The sequence below is a fragment of the Panthera tigris genome, chromosome F3, assembly GCF_018350195.1.
Source record: "Panthera tigris isolate Pti1 chromosome F3, P.tigris_Pti1_mat1.1, whole genome shotgun sequence".
NCBI lineage: Eukaryota > Metazoa > Chordata > Mammalia > Carnivora > Felidae > Panthera > Panthera tigris.
Genome location: NC_056678.1, coordinates 3,296,226 through 3,319,612, shown reverse-complemented (window position 1 = coordinate 3,319,612; position 23,387 = coordinate 3,296,226). Strand labels below are relative to the sequence as shown.

General features: G+C 63.1%; 2 protein-coding genes across 4 annotated transcripts in view; one reads left to right on the top strand and one right to left on the bottom strand.

Moving 5' to 3' along the window:
• The window catches only part of CDC42BPA (CDC42 binding protein kinase alpha), a 318,266-nt gene extending 315,184 nt beyond the window's left edge, over positions 1 to 3,082 (top strand). For all 3 annotated transcript variants that reach the window (XM_042976800.1, XM_042976799.1, XM_042976798.1), the window contains 2 exons: positions 1,760 to 1,917; positions 2,402 to 3,082. In XM_042976800.1, the coding sequence (XP_042832734.1) occupies positions 1,760 to 1,917; positions 2,402 to 2,533 (290 nt within the window). In that variant the 3' untranslated portion in view covers positions 2,534 to 3,082. The remainder of the gene's footprint in view (positions 1 to 1,759; positions 1,918 to 2,401) is intronic.
• A 4,140-nt stretch (positions 3,083 to 7,222) lies between these two features.
• COQ8A (coenzyme Q8A) overlaps positions 7,223 to 23,387 on the bottom strand; it is a 41,192-nt gene continuing 25,027 nt past the window's right edge. Inside the window, exons 5-15 of the mRNA XM_042976134.1 lie at positions 13,932 to 14,006; positions 10,991 to 11,113; positions 10,553 to 10,638; positions 10,315 to 10,455; positions 9,858 to 9,939; positions 9,667 to 9,760; positions 9,400 to 9,541; positions 9,130 to 9,237; positions 8,956 to 9,021; positions 8,605 to 8,691; positions 7,223 to 8,183 (exon numbers count right to left, since the gene is read on the bottom strand). Of these exons, the coding sequence (XP_042832068.1) occupies positions 7,899 to 8,183; positions 8,605 to 8,691; positions 8,956 to 9,021; positions 9,130 to 9,237; positions 9,400 to 9,541; positions 9,667 to 9,760; positions 9,858 to 9,939; positions 10,315 to 10,455; positions 10,553 to 10,638; positions 10,991 to 11,113; positions 13,932 to 14,006 (1,289 nt within the window). The 3' untranslated portion in view covers positions 7,223 to 7,898. The remainder of the gene's footprint in view (positions 8,184 to 8,604; positions 8,692 to 8,955; positions 9,022 to 9,129; positions 9,238 to 9,399; positions 9,542 to 9,666; positions 9,761 to 9,857; positions 9,940 to 10,314; positions 10,456 to 10,552; positions 10,639 to 10,990; positions 11,114 to 13,931; positions 14,007 to 23,387) is intronic.

Genomic DNA, 23,387 nt, shown 5'->3' with positions numbered 1-23,387 from the left:
TCAGATGGGAGTGGCTGAGCGTAACGTTTCTTTGAAAAGCACTTTCCCAGAGTTTGTTCTTCAAAATAGTGTAAGTCACTGAGGGGGCATCGGTTGCTTCCGCTCCCTAACCGATCGCTAGAACGGAAGGAAGGAGCCAGGTAGACAGGGGTGTGGGCCCCGCTGCGCCTGCGCCCGTTTGCACCGCGTCTCCGCGCCCTGAGCGCTCGCTCGTTCCCACAAAAATCCTCTGAGGTAGAAGTTACTATTTGCAAATGAAAACCGAGACTCAGAAAGGTAAAGTAACTCGCTTGAGGTCACACAACTTTTTTATATCGAGAGAGGGAGGGAGGGAGGGAGGATGGGCGCACAAGCAGGGGAGGGACAGAGAGGGAGAGAATCTTTTTTTTTTTTTTTTTTTTCAACGTTTATTTTATTTTTGGGACAGAGAGAGACAGAGCATGAACGGGGGAGGGACAGAGAGAGAGGGAGACACAGAATCCGAAACAGGCTCCAGGCTCTGAGCCATCAGCCCAGAGCCCGACGCGGGGCTCGAACTCACGGACCGTGAGATCGTGACCTGGCTGAAGTCGGACGCTTAACCGACTGCGCCACCCAGGCGCCCCGAGAGGGAGAGAATCTTAAGCAGACCTCGCACTCAGTGCGGAGCCTGAGTTGGGACTCGATCCTACGACCCTGCCATCGTGACCTGAGCCAAAATCAAGAGTCAGACGCTCAACTGACTGAGCCCCCGGGCGCTCCAAGGTCACACAGTTAATAAGCAGAGCAACGGAAGCTTCTGGCACTTTGGACCTTCTTTTCAGAATAACAACATTTCAGAAAAGTAACATGCCATGCACTTCCTGTGGCCCTGGGGCAGGCGTGGGGCCCCAGTGAGGTGACCGAAGGGCCCAGGAGAGCCACGTCCGAAAAGTAAGGCGTGCGTCCCTGGTCTCCGGAGAAACAGTGGCGATCGGTGTGTGTCTTGTGGGAGCCGCCACTGCACACGTCCGGGCGCTGGCGCACGTCCCCGGGGCGGAAGGACGAGTCTGTGGTTCCCAGCTGGCGTGCGTCCCGGAACCCTCACGAGAGGCTTCGCCCGCTGCCGTATCTGGTGTGCGGTGGGGCCCAGGCGCCGGCATCTTCAGCCCCAGGACGTGTCGCTCGGTGCGCGCTCAGCGGTAGTAGCCCTTGCAGGAGGTCGTCACCGGGGCCGCGAGGACGGGCGTCAGCAGGCGGGTTCCTGTTCCGCCACCGAGGACTTCTGGCTTTGGTGGCCGTGAGGTACACGTGCTTGACGCGGTCGTCTCTGACCCTGTTCCCAAAATCTTCGTGTGAAAAACTAAACTGGGATTTGTTACGCCAACAACAGTGCGGAAACCTCGGCACGGTCGTCTTGGACCAACGGACATGTTTCTGCGCCAAAACTAAAGAATACTGAGAAGCGTTGAGAACTTTAGGCACCAACAACACCCCCGTCTTTCCAGGGGGATCATCCTTTCCCGCCTCCTGGAGGCGCCTCAGCTCTAAGACCACAGGGGAGCGAGATTTAAAGACACCCCCTTCCTTCTTGTGTCCAGGCTTTTCTCCCCGGGGAAGAGAATGCTTCTCCTGTGTTCCTTTGCTTTTATGCCGATTCCCCAGCAGTGAGGTGACAGTGCGGAGGCGTGGCCTTGACCACCGCCCCCTCACCAGGTGGCCCCAGGGCAGGGGTGGCCAGTGTCTCCCCAGTCGGCACACTTGTCCATAAGTGAAGTTTCACCCGAGTGATGTCTTGTAGGGTCATCCGCACAGAACGGCAGTGCGCTAAAGAGAGAATTCTCTGGAGGGAGCTACAATGCCAAGTGGCCGCCCATGCCCTCCCCGTCGGAGGGCTCCCTGTCTTCCGGAGGCATGGACCAGGGAAGCGACGCCCCGGTCAGGGACTTTGACGGAGAGGTGAGTGCGGGGCGGGTAGCAGCTGGTGGCAATCCTGGGTCCGAGAGACCCGGGCACTTGGGGCACCTGGGCAGCTCAGTGGGTTAGGCCTCCGGCACGTGATCTCAGCTCGGGTCTTGACCTCCGGGTGGCGAGTTCGAGCCCCGCACCGGGCCCCACGCTGGGCTTAAAGCCTGTTTTTAAAAACAAAGACTTGAGAGGGACCCGGGACGGGGAGTGGGGCGGGGCCGAGCCAGGCCAGTCCCTGGGGCCGCAAACTGCAGTTTTGCTGGGACGTCCTGCTAGCTTTGGCACGAGAAAGGCCCCGGAGAGGACTGGCCACAGAGAGGTCCTGTGCCTGTGATACGGCTCCGAGAAGGGGCTCTGTCACTGACGGAGACCAGGCCCACCAGGTTCCTTGCGCGGGGTGGCCGCGGGGTGGCCGCGGGGAGCCAAAGCCCCCCCGGTGCCGTCGCTTCTCACCGCCGTCTTCTCGGGCCTCCAGGACTCGGATTCTCCGAGGCATTCCACGGCCTCCAACAGCTCCAACCTGAGCAGCCCGCCCAGCCCCGCGTCGCCCCGCAAGACCAAGAGCCTCTCCCTGGAGAGCACGGACCGCGGGAGCTGGGACCCGTGAGCGGCCTCGGCGCTCAGAGTGGACGCCGGAGCGGCCCGGTCTCCGCTCCCCCGCCCCCGCCCCCCAGCCCCTGCCCGGGAGGCCCGGGCCGCGCAGCGGGAGCAGGGCGGGGGTTCTGGAACGCGGACGACGCACCTGCAGCCCCCCGCGCCCCCACTCAGCCCATGCCCCCACGCCCCCGCGCCCCGACGGCAACGACCATAAAGGCAGACTTCCACTGCGCAGCTTCGATGAATATCGATTCCGTTTCGTACACTTAGAGTCGCTTTCCATAATAGTGCCCCCCCCCCCAAAGGTAGCTTGAGTAGACGGATCCCACGGACGGCGCGGTGAGGACTTCAGGCGGACTGGTGTCCTCGGGGAGTCGCACCGTCCCGAGCGGCCGCCCGGAGCCCACAGCGGATGTCGACCCGATCGCCGCTGGTAAATCCGTACTCACTAAAGCAGTGCATATTTTACTACGTTACAGAGTTTAAATACGTACACAAATGTAGAGGTTAAATACTGAATGTACATAGTAAAAAGAAGCATCTTGTATTCAACAAAAGATGGATACGTATATAAGAGAGAGATCATTTAATTTAAAGAAATGTGTTGTTTCTTGTCTGTTTTCCAGCTCAGTACTTTAGAGGGTAGGAAGGCCTTGAGTGTAGACGCTCACAGGCTTGAGGAGTCAGAGCACCCCCCTCCCAACCCTGGCCGGCCCTCACACCGGCCGGGGCCGCAGTCCCACGGGGGCTTCAGGAAAACCTTCCGGAACTTGGTCTCCGCGCTCTGGGCTGCGGCCCGGCGCGGGCACAGACCTAACCCCGGAAGGTTCTTCAGCAGCAGCGTCGAAAGGCTAATCTCCTTCCAAGACCTGTCCTTTTCCGGCAGCAGGATTCCAGCCACGCTTGTCCTTTTTTACCGTGTTTGGTATCTTCTGCAGATGAGTGTAGAAATGCCGTCTTGTCACGTCCTGAGCCCTTCCGTTGAGAGGACGCGAGGAATGTCACGGCTTCTGAGGGTCCCTAACAAGGTTCAGAGAAGTGCTTTTCTCCTGGGCTACCCCAGCTCCCGCGCTACCCCCTGGGCGGAGGGGGGCTCGCGCTCCGCAGAGAAGCCCCAGGAAGGGTGTCGTTACCAAATAAAAAACCTCAGATGCAAGGACTTGAACAGCCTTAACCAAATATCCTTCCCCACACCGGGCGGGAGACGGAAACGCGTGGCCCGGGCGCGGGCAGGACGCCGGTGAGCCGCCACCTGGCCCGGCCCGCGTCCCTCCCTGCGCGGCTCAGGCTCCGGTTCCGCCCGGGTGAGCACCTGCCGTTCCGGCCACCGCGAGCCAGTGAAACGCACACCCGGCACAGCCCTGCTTCTTGAGACGTAGTTCGCCAGTTAAGCACATGTGAGCGGAGGGAGAGAGAAATAAAAATATCTCCTGGAAGTAAAGAGAGTGGGTCTCAAAATGTCACTTTTTATCTTAAATTCCTCTGGGAGCTAGAAACGCGATTTATCCTCTCCCTAGACATCAGCCAACAGGGAACCTGAGTGGCGGGGTGTGAGCACCGTCTCCGCAGGGCGCACCCCACTCGGCGGAGCCGGGACCGTTTCCAGGTCGATGCTACCCTGAGAGGGCACCGGGAGGTTCCGGAGGGAAGGAGGTTCCCAGTGGCGGGGGTTGGGGGCGGGGGGGACTGTGTTGCAGAAGGGTCGCGGTAGAGGATTTACAAATGACGGGTTTGGTAGTCAAGCGTTCGGCAGGGTGCTTGCGTGGGCAGGGGGGCTGCGGGCGGGCCTCGAGTACTACGCGGTCCTAAGCTCCTAGATCTTTCTGCTTCGGGGGTAGAGTGGTCGTGTGAAGTGCTACCTGCTGTCCAGATGTCGAGGATCAGACCTTGAGTTTGCTTCCTGCCCTAGACCAGGTGGCGCTGTGAACCCGGCACTTGGGGGAGAGGAGGCCAGCCGCCTCCCCTCCTCCCGGCCCTCCCTTTCCCCTGGCCCTTCCCCTCCCCGCGCGCCGCACCCCCACGCTGAGCCTTTAGCTTATAGCTGTGACAACCACGTGTGAATTTTTGTTGCCTGTAGGTGCTTATTTTTTAAAGGATGCTTTCAGGATCAAAGTACCCCCCTGCCCGAAGCCTGGACCCCACTGCCGTGAGTCATGGCGGGCAGACAGAGCAGAGCGCCCCCTAAGGCTTGGCCCGCAGCCCGGCTCTCAGGGAACTGCACCCCAGCACTTTTTGTTTCCTCCACAGCAGGCTTACAGAGCGGTCCCCGGTGTGACAGATTCTGACAGCAGGGCTTTGCGGGAGCAGCACCGAGGGTGATGGGGGGCGGGGGGGGGGGGTCCCCGAGATAACGATCCTTTCACCGGGCTTACCCCACTCGTAAGGACAGAGCCGTTGCCAGTTGCCGTCGGAAGCTTCTCGGCATGACCTGGAAAGACCGGGGCGGGTCCCAGGGCAAACGACACGTGCTGTTCATTCGAAGGGATCTGCAGCAGAGACCGCGGCAGCGGCATCGCTGTCCGAAGTCATTTGTCCTCCCGCGGGACCTTTTAAGAACCGGTAGGGCGGCCGGAGCTCGTTTCGCAGTAGGAAGGCAGGGTCGGAGAGGCGCTCGCGGCTGGTCTCTCCGCGTTGGTATTCGGTGCTAGGTCTGTCTGGCCCACCCGTTGTCTACCCTTGACTTCTCACGAATTTCATTGTGCGTGCTTTGGGTATATAAAACTATACGCGTACGTGGCTGTTTCTTTTTGCCAAATACAAAAGCCTTCCTCTTCTTCGTCACCTGATCACGGAAGATTCCCACAGCCCTACGTACGTGGGCGATGCGTGCTCGGTCCCGGGAGCAGTTTGAAGGGCAGGAGCCCGGGCCGGAAGGGCCTGTCCATTCAGTTTCCCACGCAGCCCTCGTACTCAGGCTTCTGGGGAGAATCCGAAATTCCTGTTTGCGGCGACAGTCTGTCACTCCCTGGCTGGCGCTCGGCCCCGCTCGGCCCCTGTGTGGCTAGAGTCACGTCTGTGTCGTTAGTGCCACGTGCACTTCGGCAAGAGACCGGTTGCTTTCACGCGGACTCTCAGGTATCACTCAAGGGCCAGAGCAGGCGCGGGCCGGCGTCCCGAACACCCGCCCCCGGGCACAGCAGGGCCGTTCTGGTCACAGACACCGTGGCCCCCTGGCCGGGTGGGGCCCTGGAAACTCCCCACCCGTGTCTGGACGGAGGGGCGCGCTCAGCGGCCAGGCAGGGCACAGGCCGGGCGCCTCCGCCCCCAGCGGCCCTGGCCGGGCCCCTGACCCAGCAGGCAAGCTGCACGGCGGTTCATCGAGCTCCCCCTGAAGCCCCTTCCCTTGTTGGGACTCGAACGGTCGCTTGAGTCCAGATCTCTGCAGGGTCCCGCCGGGGAAGAGGGCCGGTTCGGCGGGAGCGGGTGTCAGCCATCGGCCGGGGCCAGTGGGCCGAGCCAGCCCTCCTCCCCAGGACGACTGCCACACGCGGGCAACCCTGTCGCTCATGGGGCCAATTGACGAAAACAGACCTTGAGATTTCATGAAAACAAAATCTGCCTTTTCATTTGATAGTGTAATATCATTTATTTTATAAATTTTTTAGGGTTTTTTCTCATTGTAATATTGTACAGTTTTGCATGGCCTAGGTGTAATCATTTTTTTGTTCAGAATATAATGCGGACAAATGTGTGTATGGAAGGAAAAAGGCTGTTGCGTTGGCCTCTGATCACTCTTGATTTTCTTTGGTTTTATGCCCTCAATGTTTTAGGGAAGTTTCTAAGAGATTCTCTGCTACCAGACAATGGTGTGGATTCTTTTGCACAGAAATACTGAAGGTGGGACAGTCAAAAATGTAACAAGACTCCTCGCCAATATTTTATGTTGGTCTCGATATTAACCAGAATTTGATGTATTGCAATAAAACAGGGAACTGTTGGACTTGACTGTTTCATCTGTTCTCCCCGACTGAAACGTCTGGGGAGCGGAGGAGAGGTGACTGACTCCTCGTCTTACTGGGTCCCGCCTCCGGCCCGTCCCCATCCCCTCCCTGCAGGACCCGGGATTCGCGGAACCTAGGACTTCCTTAGGTCCGGGGAGCAGTCCGATCTCCTCCGGCCAGGCCCCACCCGAGGCACCCTCGGCGGCCCCACTGCGTGCAGCTGCCAGGCTGAGGACCCTCTGCGTGGCCAGCTCCCCCCTGGCTGTCACGTCTGACTGTACCAACCGGTGGTGGCTGGTTTTCTGTCTGCTTCCTGCATTTAGTGCCTCTGCCCCTGTCCCCGGATCAGGACGAAGGGCACATCGGGGGACACGCAGGCCAGGCCGGGAGCTCTTAACAAGGTAAAGTGAAACTGGCTGAGACCCGCTCCCCACCCCCCCACCCCCCGTGCCATTTCACACACAGTTGACGGTCCCGACTGTTGTGGGTGTAACGGCCGCCTCGTCACAGAGGCAGGTGTGCGGCAGGTGGGAGCCAGGCTCGGCCAACTTTCCGTAAGAGGCCCGGAGACCCAGGCCGCGCAGGCCCTGCCGGTAGGCGTCTCCGGAGTAGCTGCGGCCCTTCCGTGGGTGGCCAGGGTGAGGGGGACACCCGGCTGCCTCCCCTCTCTTCCCGCGCTGAACGCAGACAGAGCTTTCTGGGGCATGACACTGACCCTGACCCTCTCCCAGCGGAAGGACGAACACCACAGTGCTGGGATGGTGAGTTTCGGTGTTCTTTTTAATATTGAAACAAATCTGACAATTACAAGAATTGTACAAAAATCAACAGCCTGTAACGACCCCCCAGCTCTAAGCAGGCGTCATCTGCACCTCCGTCTCCTCCACAAAAGCCCTGGGGCCTGGAGGGGGGAGGGGGGGCCCCCACACCAACTCCCCACACAGAGACGAGGGTGGGGTCACTCCCGCCCGTCGCGGGCCGCGTCAGTTCTGCGGAAACTTCCACGCGTCGGGAGTATACAGACCAGCCAGAGAGCGGGCGGGGCCTGCTCAGAGCACAGGCTGGAGGGAAGGGCAGAAAACACAAATCTCATTCTAGAAGCGCACACACGAGCCTCAGGCTTCACGGTCAGTAAAAATCCAGGGGCTTCTCGGTATTTCCGGCGGCAGAGGTTCCCAGGGAACGCGCTCACCTTCCGGCGAACATTCCATCAGGAACATCCCCGGGTCCGAAAGGGAAAAAAGCAGAGAAGGCCGCCTTATCTTTACCTGCTTCAGAGGTTCCACACGCACGCGCAGACCGGCGGCGCGGCCGGGCCTCGCGGGCAGTCCTGCGCGGCTGGCCCCGCGCCCTCTTAGCGGTCAGAACCGCCTAGAAGCGGCGGCCTCTCCGGAGCCGCCCGCGTGGACGCCCCAGTCCCCCCGCCTCACCCCGCTACTGCTCAGCCTGCCGCCGGCGGTAGTTGCTGTAGGCCTCCTCGAACATGGCCTTGCAGGGGAAGCGGGCCTTGAGCTTGGAGCAGATGAGGAAGGAGCCCCCCATCTTCCTGTGCAGGGAGTAGGTCTCCTCGGGGGGCGGGACGAGGCGGTGCTTCAGCATGATGGGGATCAGGTTGTGGATCTTCTCGGTGGTGCTCTGCGTGCCGAAGTCAAAGGGCCCCTCCGAGGCGAAGGCCTCCCCCAGGATCAGGATGGCGTCCAGATGGGCGTCCTCCATGGCCTGGGGGGGGGGAAGGGGGGGGTGGGGGGGGAACGGTGAGCGGCTCGGCACCCCGAGCATCCCACACAGCGTTCTGAAGGGGCGGGCAGGGGCGGGTTAACGCGATGAGCGAGTGGTGACCGGGCCCGAACTCCCAACACGTGTGCCACTCGCGCCCTCAGCGCCGGTGCCCGGCCGCCCGACCTCCCCACGCGCCAGGAGAGGAAGGGGCCGCCGTGCCGCCCGCCCGCGCTCCCCCGGCCCCGCTCCAGGTCTACGCGGGCCCATCCTGCCTGGGCCAGGCCGGCCAGGAGCGCAGGGCGGAGGAGAGGGCGCCGCCGCCTCCCCCTCCATCCGGTTGTAAGTCGAGGTTGGGCTTCAAAGGGAAGAGCGTCCCGCCCCCCCTCCCCACGCACAGGCCTCCGGGCCCTGCGGGGCTGACCTTGACCTCGTAGCCTGTGAGGAACTTCATCTCTATGGATTTCTTCAGCACCGCCTCCCTGTCCCTGTCGGCGGCTGCCCTGATGATCTGGGGGGACGCACACCAGGGACCGACAGCGGCTCCTGAGGAGGCGTTCCCGGGGCCAGGGACGCCCAACTGCCCGCCCCCCCTCCTTGTCCCCCTCACCGTCCTTCCAAGTCCCCCGCCTGTGAGTCCAGCGGGCCTTGTCCTCACCCACCGTCACCCGACCCTGTCGGTGTCCCCCACCCCCTAGGAGCTTCCAAGCATCCTAGGCCAAGACCGGCCCCGCCCCCCAGCCCTGCCCCAGGCCCCGCCCCCGGCCCCGTCTACCTGAATGTAGAGGTCAGTGAAGGATCGGTCAAATTCCCGAGTTGCCCCAAAGTCCAGAAGGGCCACCTGGGGGGCGGGCGATAGCGGGGGAGGTTCGCCCTGGTGGAGAGGGGGCCAAGACCCCCCCCCCCCGGTCCCCGAGGCCCCTCCCCGGCGGAGCTCCGGGGGGCTCACCTTGTGCTGCTGAGGGTCATAGAAGAAGTTGGACCAGTTGGGGTCCGTCTGCATGAAGTGGAACTCGAACAGCTCCCGCAGGCACAGGACCAGGATGTTGTAGCAGATCTGGGGGCGGGCGGGCGGGCGGCCGGCTCACCGCGGCCCCTTCTCCATCCTCCACCCGCCCCGCCCTCTGCTGCGCAAGGGCCCCTGACTCCAGGTGTGCCAGGCATGGGGACACGGCAGCACCCCCCCATCCCCTTTGTCCCAAGGCCCGGCCGGACACACCTCGTTCCGGATCTCCTGGCTCAGCCCCTCCGCCTGGTCCAGGGGGAAACCGGACACCAGCTCCGTGGTCAGCACGTGGGGGCTACAGAGCTCGTCCACGATCTCAGGCACGTAGAAGAAGGGGTGGTCCTTCAGCAGCTCCCTGCAGGGGTGGGGGCGGTGGGGGAGTCACACCCCGGCCACAGAGTCTCACCCCCTCACCCCAGGCCCTGACCACAGCCATCACCCATCAGCCCCTCTGTCTGCCCCCCCGGCCTCCCGCTGCACCTGAACTTGCGGGCACAGGCCGCCTCCCGCTGGTAGTCACACTCCAGGGCCAGCTCCCGCCTCAGCACATCGATCAGGTGCTCGGGGAACAGGCCTGGGCAGGGAGGAGGGGGTCAGCGCGGGCTGGGGGCTCCTCTTGGGTCCCCAGAGCCCATCCTGAACGCCTGCCCTTGACCCACGGCCAGTCTGACCTTCAGGAAGCATGTTGCTCATGTTCAGCACGGCCATGAGGTTGTTGACGTCACTGTTGATGCTCTGGGCCACGCCCGGGTACTGAGGGGGGAGAGAGGGGTCCCCGGGCAGACAGGGCGGCCGCCGGCCTGCTGGCTTCCCGGCCGAGTCCCGCCCAGACCCCGCCCCAGGCGGAGGGACAGCTCAGACCCCGAGATGCTGCCAGGACCACCGGGTCCCATCACGACCTGGTTCTCCACCGCCCGCCTCCCCGCCCCACTCCCCCCGCCCCCAACCGAGCCTGCAGGGAGGCCGGTGTCCCTCCACAAATCCTTCCCTTCCCAGAGAGGGGGCGCCCGGGGGGGGGGGGGGGGCGGATGCGTAGCGAGCGGAGACCCCGACGCCGCAGGGCCCCGGCCGTGCCCTCCGCAGCCCCCCGCCCCCCACCCGGGCACGGGCGCACACGCGGGTGCCCACCTGGATCTTCATGGCCACCTCGCGGCCGCCCTTCATGCGAGCCAGGTGCACCTGCCCGATGGACGCGGCCGCGAAGGGCCGCTCCTCAAAGTACTCCAGCTTGTCCCGCCAGCCAGGGCCCAGGTCACCGTTGAGGGTCTTCTGGCGGGAGGAGAGAAGCGGGGAGGGGCCGTGAGCGCAGCCTGCCCTGACAGGCGCCCCCGCCCCCCGCCCGCGCCCCCGGCACCGCCCGCCTCACCATCATCTGCTTCAGCGGCATGAAGTCCGCGCTCTGCCTCACCCGCTCGAAGATCTTGGCCAGATGGGGGTTGATGAAAGCGTCGTCTGGAAGGCACCCGAGAGAGCAGAGCAGGGGGCCGGCCGCTCAGGGAAGGAGCCCGGCGAGGGGGGGGGGGGGGGGGGGGGGGGGAGGGCGGCACGGCAGCCACCTCAGGGGCCCCGGCTGCGCCCGGGGAAGGCGACCGGGACGCCGCTCTGCCCTGCACGCAGCGGGAGCCGGGCTCGGAGGCCACAGGGCACGGGCCCGAGGCCGAGCGGCGGCTCCCGCCTGGCACGCAGGCCCGAGGCTGTAGACGGAGGCTCCGGAGGGGACGTGGGGACGCCGGCCAGGCCGCGCACCCTCCCCGGGCCCCCTCCTTCCACTCCCCCCCCCCCCCACCCCGCAGGGCCCACTCACCCTGGATGCTCAGCATCTGGCCCAGCTTGAGCGCCGCCCCGCGCACCTTGCACAGCGTGCGGACGATGCGCTCCGCGTTCGCCTCGGACAGGAAGGGGCTGGAGCCCAGCACGGCCTTCTTCCCTGCGGGCCGGAGGCGGGTCAGCACGCGGCGCCCGGCCCCCTCTCGGGGCGTCTGCGGGCCTCACCCCGCCCGGGAGGGGCACGGCCCGGGGAGCTGCTGGGGGCGGCCGTCGGGCGGGGGCGGCCGTCGGGCGGCCGCGGGGGCCCGAGCGCGACCCAGCCCACGGCCCCTGGGCCCCACGCCTCAGGGACGTCTCCGTCCTCCCGGTGAAAACAGGGACGGGACGCTTCAGGACGCGGAGACTTTCAAGAGCGGCGCGGAGAGACCCGGCACAGAGCCCAACCCGGGGCCTCGGTCCTCCCGGCGGGTCCCCGACACCGGCACGCGATTTCAACCCAACCCTCGGGACCCCCTGCCCGATGCTGTGGAAGCTTCCCCAGGCCTGACCCCAGCCCCCTCTCAACACACACGCGCACACGCACGCACCAGACACGCACACGCACGCACCACCCACTCGCGCACACGTGCACACACCAGGCACGCACACACATGCACGCACCAGACGCGCACGTGCACACTCGTACACACTGGCACACCCATGTGCACGCACATGCACGTGTGCTCGCACACACGCACCAGACACGCACGTGTGCACGCACATGCACGCGCGCACTCGCACAGGCACACACCACATATCCGCACTCATGCACACGTGCGCACACATGCGTGTGCACACTCGCACAATGCACTCACAGGGGCACACCGCACACACGCTAAGCCCCTCCCTCCCTACCAGTCCCCGGTCCCAACAGGAGCACCACGGAAGAGCACAGTCAAGTGCAGGGATGGGGATGGGAATGGGGTGGGGGGGCCAGGCACCAGGAGGGAGGACCTGGGGATCCAGGCGAGGAGGATAGTCACTGTTCCTCCCCCCATGAAGGTCACAGCACCCCTGGGGTCACTGTGAGGCCGGCTGGCTGCAGCGAGGGCGCAGCCCCCCCCCCCCAAGGGAGAGGAGCGCAAGGTCCAGGACAGCACACGGCTGGCCGGTATCTACCTCCCCCTCTGGCCACAGAGGCCCCCGACGGGCGGTAACCCTGGGGGTGAAGACCACCTTTGTCCGGAACGACCAGGGGCGTAGGGTGCAGGGCAAGGATTCGGGCCACGGGGGGAGGCCAAGGGACGGCGGCGGGGCGCTCCGACCTCAGCGCCCTCGCCCCAACCTCGGCACAGCCCTGCCTAGATACCGAGTCTGCGCCGGTCCCGAGGCGGGGAGAGGCCCGGGCAGGGGGCGGGCTCTGCACCTGCCGCCCCCACCCCCAGCTCCTCCAGTCCCGGGTCATCGGCTGCTCTCCCTGCCCGGTGCCCCGCGAGCCTGCTCAGATCTGCCCCCAAGGCCGCACGCACGGTGCCTGGCACTTTCCTCGGCCTGCGCCGCCAGGGGCCCGGCCCGGCGCGCCCCGAAGAGGGAACAGGAGAGGCGGCCGGCACACCGCTGCCCTGGGGGCCGTGTCCAGCCTGGCCTCTGACAGCCTGGCGGTGGGGGGACACGGGGACCGAGGGCCCGGGACACCGAGTTTGCAGACGAGAAGCCCCAGAGAGAACCCACGAATCCGCTGGCACCCGAGGTCGGCTGCACGAGGCTCACTCCCGGGGCCCCAGACAGCAAGGCCTGCCCCCAGAGCTGGGCCGAGAAGGGCCCCCAGATCACCCCCTGCCCTGGGCAGCCAGCGGACGGCCAGCGCGGAGGGAAGGGCGGTCCCTCTACGTGCCCTCTGCCCTCCCCGGCCCCCGGGCACGGCGGGAGGAAGCACGCTGGAGAAAGGGCCGCAGCCCCAGTGGGCAGCAGGCGGACGCGCCCTCCCGGCACACAGTAGGGCTCCAGAGACGTGGGGACCGTGCGGGGCCCTCTCGGGCCTTTCAGGCAGCCCTCCCCACAGTCTGCACTCCTGCCCGGGCAGGGCTCGTTCTGACAGCAGCCTGGGGAAGCCAGGCCATGGCAGGTGTGGCCCCCACTCAGGAGAGGCCCTCCAGGGGGCGGACCGGTCAGCACCCTCCAGGCCACAGGTCTGGCCCCGGGCCCACCGTGGCCCGAGCCCGGCGAGCGCCCCCGACCCTCAGCCAGGGTCACCACTTCCCTGGCGAGGGTCGCCTCTTCTCTGCTTGGACGAGGTGGGATGAGAGCAGCCAGTTTCCAGCGGGACGGGCTTCGTGCCTGGAGAACACGGGCTTCTCGTTCCAGAGAAAGCCGGGCTTTTCCTAAAGTGTCTCAGCACCGACACTAAAAATACCCCCGCTAAGCCCTCCGTTCTCCGGCCCCTTCCAAGGACACTCCGTGTGTCCCGTGCACCCCGCTCTCAGGAGCCCGTGGGGGCGGGCCAGTGCCCTCTCCCCAGGAGGCCCTTGTCCCCACAAGGGGTCTTGCGGGTGGAGGGGGGCCGTCCAGACCGGCGGCAATGCGCGTGGTGACCTGGCCTCACTGACCTCACAGAGGAATCATGAGACAGAGGGTCTCAGGCCAGAGAAGAGGCCACTTCGGGTCTCCGGGGGGGGGGGGGGGGGGGGGGGGGGGGGGGGCGGCGACCAAGGGCCCTGAGGGGTCTGTTCCTCCAGCACCGACGTCCCTCACCCACAGCCAAATGGGGAGCCCTGGGCGCCCGACCTGGCCAGACCACTGGGTGCCAACGGCCCCACAGAGTCTGGGAGGGCCGGGCAGGTGCAGAGACACAACCTCGGCCACCACTGACACAGAACCCAGGACCTGAGGCATCCCTGGAGGCCAATTCTCCAGGCACATGGGGGGGTGGGTGCAGCTGGGGACTGACAGGCCCACCTCCCGGGGCCCACCCTGCCCTCCCGGCCAAGGGCCCAGCTCACCTGGAGGGTCCCCTGGGCGGAGGCTCTTCTTGGCCACCTCGGCCAGCGCCCCGAAGCCTAGACCCACGGCCAGACCTGCAAGGAGAAGGGCGCTGGGTGCTGGCACGGGGGCCACCCACCGCCCTTCCATCCACGAGGCCCAGAGCAGCCCCACGGTCACCCGCCTCCGCTCCGACCCTCGCTGACCGCCAGACGATGCAAAAAGGGAGAAAAAAGGTAGGAGACACACATCTGCTATTTTCAGAGGTTTGGCTCAAGGAAGCTCCATCCAGCTGGACCCCCATCACCCTTGCTAGCCTGCAGGCTCCCCGCGCACAGACCCTAAGAAAACGCCCAAGCAGGAAGGGTTTCCGGCACGAATGGAATACGCGCCAGGAACGGTCCGTGGGCCGAGGACATCCTGGCCACACGGGGCACCCCTTGGAACGCGGCCGCTCACTCCGGCGTGACCCGGCGTCACAGTCCTCTAGAACTCTCGCAACTGGAAGAAAAGCCCTCCCTGCGGTGATATGAAGCAGCCGTCGGTGGGCGTCAGAGCGCCTGCAAAGGCAAAGTGTCCCTAATCCGAGCCGTGGAGACTCACAGGACCGCGGGCCCGGCAGGTGCAGACGGTGGTCTGAGGACAACGGGGGACCAGACGATTTCTAATCTAAAAATGTTTCAGAATCATCCACGTCAAAGTTCATTAATACGTCTTTTGTCCAGAGACCAGAAGTGCCTGATCCCGACCGTCCAAGAAAGGCCCACGGAACCCAACAGGTGCCACTGAGGCCACACAGAAAGCCCAGGGGCGGGCCAGGGCTGAGGTGGGGGCGCACGTTAGCGGAGAGAAAGACGACACGCCTGAGCCCACTGACCCCGCAGAAGGGACAGCAGAGACCCAGGGATGACACCGGACAGGCCCCGAGACCCGTGGGGCCGGGAGACCGTGGGGCAGCAGCCCCCACGCCCAGCGGGTGGTTTAGTGAGCCAGGAACCCAGCAGAAGCATCTGCGTTCTCCGAGCTTCTACAACGATTACGTATTCGTGTTACGAAAAATGTTATTCTACTGAAAATTTTATTTAACGAGAAACAGTTAAGTGCAGACATAAACAATTTTTTTTTAATTTTTTTTTAACGTTTTATTTATTTTTGAGACAGGGAGAGACAGAGCATGAACAGGGGAGGGTCAGAGAGAGGGAGACACAGAATCCGAAACAGGCTCCAGGCTCTGAGCTGTCAGCACAGAGCCCGATGCGGGGCTCGAACTCATTTAAATCAAAAGAAGGTAACCCAACCCTACAACGTCTCTGGTGACACACATCTTCCCCACCGGCAGGCCGGTGGGCAGCCTCCCTCCGCCAGCCAGAAGCGGGGCTCCTGCCCCACAGGTCGTGGCCGGGACTCACCGGTCCACCAAGAGCGGGCGCTCCCAGCAGGGCCAGGCGCCAGCAACGCTCCCGTGTTCGCCACGCTCACTTCTCCCATTCAAAACGGCTAGACCGGTGCCATCCCGAGAAATACAATGCCAGCCACGTGTCTAATGTTAAATTTTCCGGGGTGCCTCGGTGGCTCAGTCAGTTGAACGTCTGACTTCGGCTCGGGTCATGGTCTCTCCGTCATTGAGTTCGAGGCCCGCGTCGGGCTCTGCGCTGACGGCTCGGAGCCTGAAGCCTGCTTGGGACTCTGTGTCTCCCTCTCTCTCTGCCCCTCCCCTGCTCATGCTCTGTCTCTGTCTCTGAAAAATGCATAAACCTTAACAAAAACATTTAAATTTTCTAGTAGCCACTTTACAAAAGGCAAAAAGAAGCATGTGAAGTGAACGTGCGTCCTCTATGTTATTTAACGTAAAACAGCCAACGTATGGTCATTTCTACAAGTGCTCTTACAGACGAAAATTGCTAGAGGTATTTCAGGGTTTTGTTTTGCTTTTGTACAGAGCTCGCAAACTCCAGAGTCCAGGCCGGACAGGATAGGCCACGCTCTGGAGGCCACGGGAAGAAGCCAGTCACCCGCGAACAGCCCCCTGGGCCCTCTCAGGATGTCCTGGTGCCAGGACACGGGCGCTAGGGCCCGTTTTCCCGCCAACCAGCTCCGGACGGCACTGGGCACAGAGCCGAGGGCAGCCAGGGTGCCAATTAAACATTAACTCTCCTGCTGCCCGCCCACCTCACCCCTCCCAACACATTATCTGACTCCGCAAAGGAAGCGATAACAAGCAAGGTTAACCTTCAAACTATAGTGACTTTCACCAAGGTCTCTCTGCATCTAGATTTTTCTCTGCCGAGATCAAGTCCAAAGTCAAGCCCACAAAAGAGGCAGATGTCTTCAAAGGTTAACCAGCCTGGCCAGTGCTTGCAGGGGTGCCCCACCCTGGCCCACACCCGGTCAAACTCTTGGCGGCCATCTCTCCACCCCCGGGCAGGGCCAGAGCACGTTCCACAAAGACGGCCTTAGACTTGCCCCGCGCCGGCCGGAGGTGCTGCCACGGCCCTGACCTTGGCCTCAGGAGCTCCTGCTCCAGCGAACCAAGAATAAACCGGCCCCCCCGCACCCCCACCCGGGCTCAGGCGATGCCCGGAGTCGCGCCGACCGGGAGGCACAAGGCCGGCCAGGCTCTTCCTTCCCCCAGAACCGGGCGGAGGCAAACGGGGGAGGACAGCCCCTCCACCTCGGACGCCCGGAGCCCCGCTAAGCCAGCTCACAGCCTGCGTCACCCCTGACCTCAGTCCGCCCCCCGCCCCCCCCGCCGTGCTCCAGCCCACACGGCCACAGGCAGCTGCGGAACTGCTCTCAGCCCCGCATTGGCGACAGGGGCCTCCGTCCTCGCCTGCGAGCAGGCGCCAGGCCTTCCGAGACAGTTGCTAGTGGTTCTGTCGTGAACAGAGGTTCTGCCGTCAAGCGCGGGGGAGGACGGCAGGGTCCTCCCCAGAGACGGGAGAGCGCCAGGCCGGCTTCCCAGGCCCCCAGTCCGGGCCTGTCCCCGCCAGGTCCCTCCGGAGGTCATCGTGGCCACCGGGCCGCTGTCCAGCCATCAGAGGTTAAGAAAAGGAAAAACAAAACACCCTCCGGCCAACAGCCTGGTGAGGGTGCCCCGAGCAGGAAGAGGAAGCAAACGTTCCTTGGGGCTCTGGCTTCACCCGCCAGCAGCCCCGGGTGTGTTCACAGAGCCGGCTCGCAGGGGTTCCTGCGCAGGGGCCGCGGGCAGAGGGGTCGGCGGACAACAGACCGTGTGCCGGGCTGCTCTGAGCCTCGCTTTTGTAACCCTAACGGTCCTTCTGATCTCAGAAGACAAAGCTACGCGTGGAGGAGGCAGGGGCTCCGAGGGGACCCTGAACCCTGGGGAGTCCCGGCCGCCCTCTCCGCCATCACTTGCGCCCTCCACCCTGCCTGGCCCGGGGTGGGCGGCAGGGAGGAGCGGAGTCCCCTGGACAGGGTGCCCCCAGGCTGTCAGGAGCTGCCTTCCCCCCCATGCCCAGCACCGGCCCGGCCGTGGACACAGGGGCTGGTCACAGGTCCCCGGGCTCAGATCGCCGTGTGCGCAGCGGGGCCTCCCCTGCTCAGGTCCCTGCAACGTCACGAATGCGCACGTGGCCCCGGGGACCCAGGCGCTGTGGCCCCACTTGTCATCAGAACTGGAGATGACAGTAAGTGCCCTCACCGTCCTCACAGAGCTCCTGAGGGGCAAGACAGACACACGCACCCCTGGTAACGCACCTCCCGAAAAGCAGAAACCACGGCCCATAACCCCCGCTGAGTGGGCACCAGACGGGCGCCGGCTTCAGAGGACAAGCAGGAATGTGCACCCAGGACTCGGGCGGCCAAGCTGGCGTCACCACGTGCCCCGCCCCCCACGAGCAAAGTCAGCCTTGCACGCGGCCCATTGGCCCCGGGACCAGACCTCCACGACCTGTCACCATCGAGTGCCCCGTCAATGGAGGTTTGTCAGGGGAGGCCCCAACTTCAGACAGGTGAGCCGGGCGCATCGCGCCAGGGGGCCAGGCACGCAGGGCTGCCGCATAAGGCCCAAAGCCCCCACCCCACCGTCCCATCCCCTGACCCCCACCCCTGCCACAGGGCCCATGGCATCGCCACTGCGGCCAGGTTCTGGCTCCTGGCCCAGGCCACGGGACCCCCCCACCGTCTATCACCAAACTTGTCACTCTGCCTTCTACCCTTCCTCTTGGGAGCATGTCCTTTGTACATTATTAAAATCTCCTTTAAAAAAAGATAAATAAAGTGAAAACAGTTGGTGGGAGGGTCTTTTGTTTTAAACGTGCTCACTTAACAAAATCAGAAAACAACCAAATATGCCCGTTCCCGCAACGTGTGTTTGTTCACCAGCAGGAGGGGACACAGGAGCTCGCTCTCCAGAGCGCGCCGGGCCCGCGTCCCCATGTGTCAGAACCATAGCAGCCGTCGCTTCGCTCTTCTGCCCGAGCGACCTTCTCTCCCAACAGACAGGACACTCTCTCGTGGCCGCACCTCTCTTTTTTCAGTATGTTGTTTTCTGACTGACACGCGGCCCAGTGTTCTAACGGCAAGAGAGTCCTGCAACCAACAGCAGAAACACGTGTGGACAAGGGGAATCACGTGGCAACTGAAGCACGAGGGACAAATGGACACACGAGTCCCACGGTGCCCTCGACCCTTGACCCTTTTCCGTACCTCAAGACTTTTTTTTTTCCTCTGCACCCAATGTGGGGGTCGAACTCACGACCCCGAGTTCAGGAGTCACCTCCACCGACTGAGCCAAGTGGGCGCCCATTACCTTCGTCTTAACAAACCCGATGAAGCCTCGCGAACTGTTCTTTAAAGCAAGTATTTATCTGGGACTCGCAGTTCCTTAACCTTTTACCTTCTAAAAATGGAAGGCTGCCCCAGGGTCCCTTCCGGCTGCTCCTGGCTCCTGCCCCACTGTCTTGTCCTCACATCTGTTTTCTAGACCCTATTTCACAATCGCCTCCCCACGTCCCCCTTATTTCTTCCTGCTGCTTCGCGTTTTGTCCCCTCCGAGTGTCCTGTCACCTCGGTGCCCTCCCCGCCTCTGCCTGGCGGCGCCTGGGAGGTCCTGGCAAGGCCCGCGGCCGCCACGACACCGTGAGGCGTTCGGCCGGGCGGCCGGGATCAGCTCCTCGGCACCTGCTCCGTCTGCTGCGATCTTCCGTCCCACTCACCCGACGGCCGCGGCGGGGACCGGAAGACAAGTCCCCTCGAGCCCAAACTGGAAAGGAGACGGCGGGAAGGACGGGACAGAGTGCAAGAGCCATGCGTGGCGAAGCCGGACACACCCAACACGCATGTGACGAGAGCCCCCAGGAGGGGAGCGAGGGCGGAAACGGGGCCGAAGCAGTGCCCGAAGAAATGACCAGAATCCCCAACACTGACCGGCACGCCGGGCCGCAGATGGAAGCGTCCCCACCCCAGTCATCGCCAGGCCCCTACTTCGCGGGGCCCCCCCGGACTCCTCTGCGGCCGGCAGGCACCCCACGAGGTCGGGCCCCAGCCGACCACCAGGGGCTCCGCGTCAGGAGAGCGGCGCGCAGGCGGCCGGGCGGAGGCGGCGGCGGGGGAGCCGCGGCTACACCAGCGCAGGGGCGGCGTCTCTATGTAAGTCGTTCACACACGCCTGGGTTCGGCTTCCGGTCCGTGGCCCCGCCCCACGGCCCCCAACCCTGCACGTGTCTGTGCAGCAGGGCAGGCCACACACCCAGGGGCCTCCGGAGGGGGGGGGGGGGGGGCGGCGGCGGCGTTCACCTTGGAGAACTCCGCCCTGGGCCCGGATCCCGTCCAGGTCACCGACCCCAGCGGTGTGTCCCGCGCGGCAGCGAGCGGCGCCCAGAGGAAAGAACACGTGGAGGCGGGCGACCCCCGTGCCCAGGAAGAGAGGCTCCTGCCGGGGCATCAGCCACGTGGCAGCCTGGTGTCCCCTGAAGGCCCCACAGGCCCCCGGCTCACAGGGACAGCCAGCCTCCTTTTGGGAGGAGGAAGAAGAGGCCCACGGCCCTGCCCGGCTCCCAGGTCGGAGCCACAGGGGGGGAGGGCGAGCCTTCTGTGACCCCCAAGTTCCGAGGAGTGGGTGGCAGCGGGCAGAGCGGAGGAAGTGGGGGCAGGGTGGGTGGGGGGCCACCACTCCCTCCTCCCTCCTGGCAGGGTCGGGGAGGGAAGGGGAGGCAAATGAACCCCACCCAGGCTGTCCACGCGCTCGTGAGGGTCCAGGGTGGGGTGGGGTGGGGGTGGGATCGCTCCCTGTGTGCCCCCTGCGTCTCTACCCCCAGACCTCCAGTTTATGGAAGTGGCCAGGACAGGAGCTGTTCCCCGTTCAAAAGAGATACAGCAAGTTTTCCCAGGCCACAGTTAAACATCAGGCGTGAGACCAGACTCAGGGGCCCAACCCATGAGCCACCACACTCTGGGGGGGGGGGGGGGGGGGGGGGGATTGGGTATGAGGCGGGGCCTCTCCACATCTGGTCTCCTCTGGCTCCTAAGCTGACTCCCTCCCCCTTCTGGGCCGCTGGAGCTTGATCTGTTCGCTCCCTTGGAAGACGGCACGATGGGCCCCCTTCCTCCTGGATGCCAGCTGCACCAGCGGCGTGCTGATGACGGGTCCTGTGCATTTTAACGTCTCGTGATATTGAGATTCTGGTGTCATATTCTTGTGCATTTTACCCTGAGGGCCTCCTTTCTGCACTGCGTTCTGAGCAATGTCAAGGGCGAGTGGGGGACAGCTCCGGGTCTGCCCAGCAGGAACACTTTGCTTTATCACCAGGGAGAACCACCGTTTCAAGGGCGTAGCCCATGAACCACCTCGGTTTTGCCAACTGGAGACAGCGTCTCTGTCCCAGGATCCTCCCGGAGCCCCTGCGCCTTCCCTGCTCCCGGGGGGAGACTCGGATTTCACTCCGTGGCCCCATGACTTGATCTCTTTCTACCGGATGATTGGAAACTGGGTCTGAACAGGAAAGGGCGGTACCAGAAGGTTAGCGAGGCCGCACCAGCTGACGCCAAATTAGCCCACATGTGTGATAAAGGACTCCTGCTCAGGCTTCTAATCCCGGGGCAGGGGACTCACTTTACATGCCAGATGGATCCTTCGGTGGGTTGGGCTGAGCCTCCCACGCACAGCAGGGGTGGGTGTGTGTTTAAAAAGATGAGTTGTTGGGGCACCTGGGGGGCTCGGTTAGTTGAGTATCTGACCTCAGCTCAGGTCATGATCTTGCAGTTTGTGAGTTCAAGCCCCGCATCGGGCTCTCTGCTGTCAGCACAGAGCCTGCTTCGGACGCTACATCCCCCTCTCTCTGCCCCTCCCCTGCTCACGCTATCTCAAAAATAAACTTTTACAACATGAGTTGGTAAGGCTAGGTTTGAGAACACCCCCTCTGGACCCATCTTGAGCCGCCCAGGAATGGGTACATGAAGCAAAGGCTAAATTTCCTAACCTTTATAAATTCTGGGCTTTTCTCATTGGCTTCCAGAGAGACCATGAGCCACGGCTCCCTTGTGGTGCCCAGAGCTGGCACTTTGCCCTGCGGCAGCACTGCCCGGGGCCATGGGAGCTAAAGGAGAAGAGAAGGTTTCACTTACAAGCCGTGAGATCACCACAAACCTACCCCACTGAGCTGGGACGGGGCAAATGCAGCAGAACGCATGGGGAGGGGGGTGATGTGTGTCTGATCCTGGGCTCCTGTCTCCCCAATCGCTGCCCCCCCCCCAGTTCCCGTCTTTGTAGGACTTCACGAAAAGCTGACTGGGTGATCTCTAGGTGGCCTGGTTTGTGTATATATAATGTTTGCCTTCTCCATGTTCTCTTGGGGTTTTATTGTTGACAAACTTTTTGTACAGATAAAAATAGCCACAGCATCTCTGACAGATGTTCTGCACCAGGAAAAGAATCTGGAACATAGCTTGGTGACCCCTCTTGAAGTGTGGGAGGTCTTGAGCCACGCTTTCTCCTGTTCCCCTTCCCCTATTTACTATTTTGGGTCAGATCTCCTCTCCTAAAAACTTGACTCCTACCCTACCTCCTCTTCTATCCCCCTCCTTAAAAAAAACAAAAACAAAAACGAAAACAAAAAACCCGAGTTTATAGAAGGGAAAACCTAGGTCACAAGGAAGCAGGGCTGGAACTATAACCCAGATATTACAATGGCAAAAAGCCCAGTTCTGACCCCAAATTCGGTATCTGAACCCATCTTTCCCATCATCACTCTTTACCAGGACCTACTGCCCACATCTTAGCCATGATACCCCAGAGCCGGCCTGGACCCAGGACGCCCACCCCCATCTCGGCATCGGAACGGCTGGCACAGCCCCTGCCCTCCACCTCCGCTAGCTGAGCACCCGACCTGCTGGTCTATAGGAGTCCCCTTCCTTCATGTCCCCTTGTAAAACATTCCCACACCTGTCGGTCCACCTGTTGCCCCATGAGGGGAAGAAGGTTGGAAGTGCTTTCTAGAGAAGCAAAGAAGAGGAGTGTTACTTCCATCTGGGCAGACAATGACCCATCAGGAAACCACACACCTCACAACCCAGTGAGGAACACACACAAATAGGATGCTTGTACCTCTGGACAAAATGGCTTTTTGCAACGCGTACGGTTCTGAGAATCTCTGCCATTAATTCTGACGCTCTTCTATTCAATTCCATTCTACTTGTTTTTCAAATGTTGGGCCTGACCCACGAAGTTCACGTCACGCCCACTGAAGGGTCGAAACGCACAGCGTGAACGCGTCCCGGGGAGGGAGGAGGCCCAGAAGTCACCTCTGGAGCCAGAATGGCACGTTCCTCCCAGACCCGGCCCCTCTCTGCTGTCATCCTACCCCCTCGAAGCCCAAAACATGAGCTGCCGAGTGCTGGGCAACAACACGGGCCCCCCTGAATCACAGCCGTGGGCCAACCTCTGGCGCTCGGACACCCAGGACGGCTCCAGATCCCGGCGGCTGTCAGTGAGGGCTCCGGGGGCTTCTGATGGCACAAAGCACCTTCCAAGACCTGAACCTCACCTCACCTCAACCCAGGCTGCCTCTGGCCACCTGCCCCCCACCCAAGGGGAGCCTCGCACCCGGTCTTACCGAGGCTGCCTCTCTGCCCTCCACCCAGGAGGGCCTGGCTTCGACCTCTTTCACCAGGCATTCATGGCCTTCCATCACATTCTAATTTACCGCCACACCCTTCACTCTGACCACTTTTCCCCGAACAGACCCTCTACTACCCTCACCCCCAAAGACTCCCGCGAGAGGATCACACATCTCTAAAACCCATCAGTCAAAGGAAGCCTCTGTGGCGAGCCCCATCTGGAGCGGCAGGAAGGGGGCTCGAGAGAAAGACTACAGAGCGACCAGGGACAGATCGGGCCTCAGACTCGTGGGGAGAGACGAGGGGCCCCATTTAATACTTCGGTAGGAACAAACACTGCCCGCCCCGCCCCGACTAACAGCCTCTTACAACACAGGGGCCGCACCGGGTCTCCAGCGGAA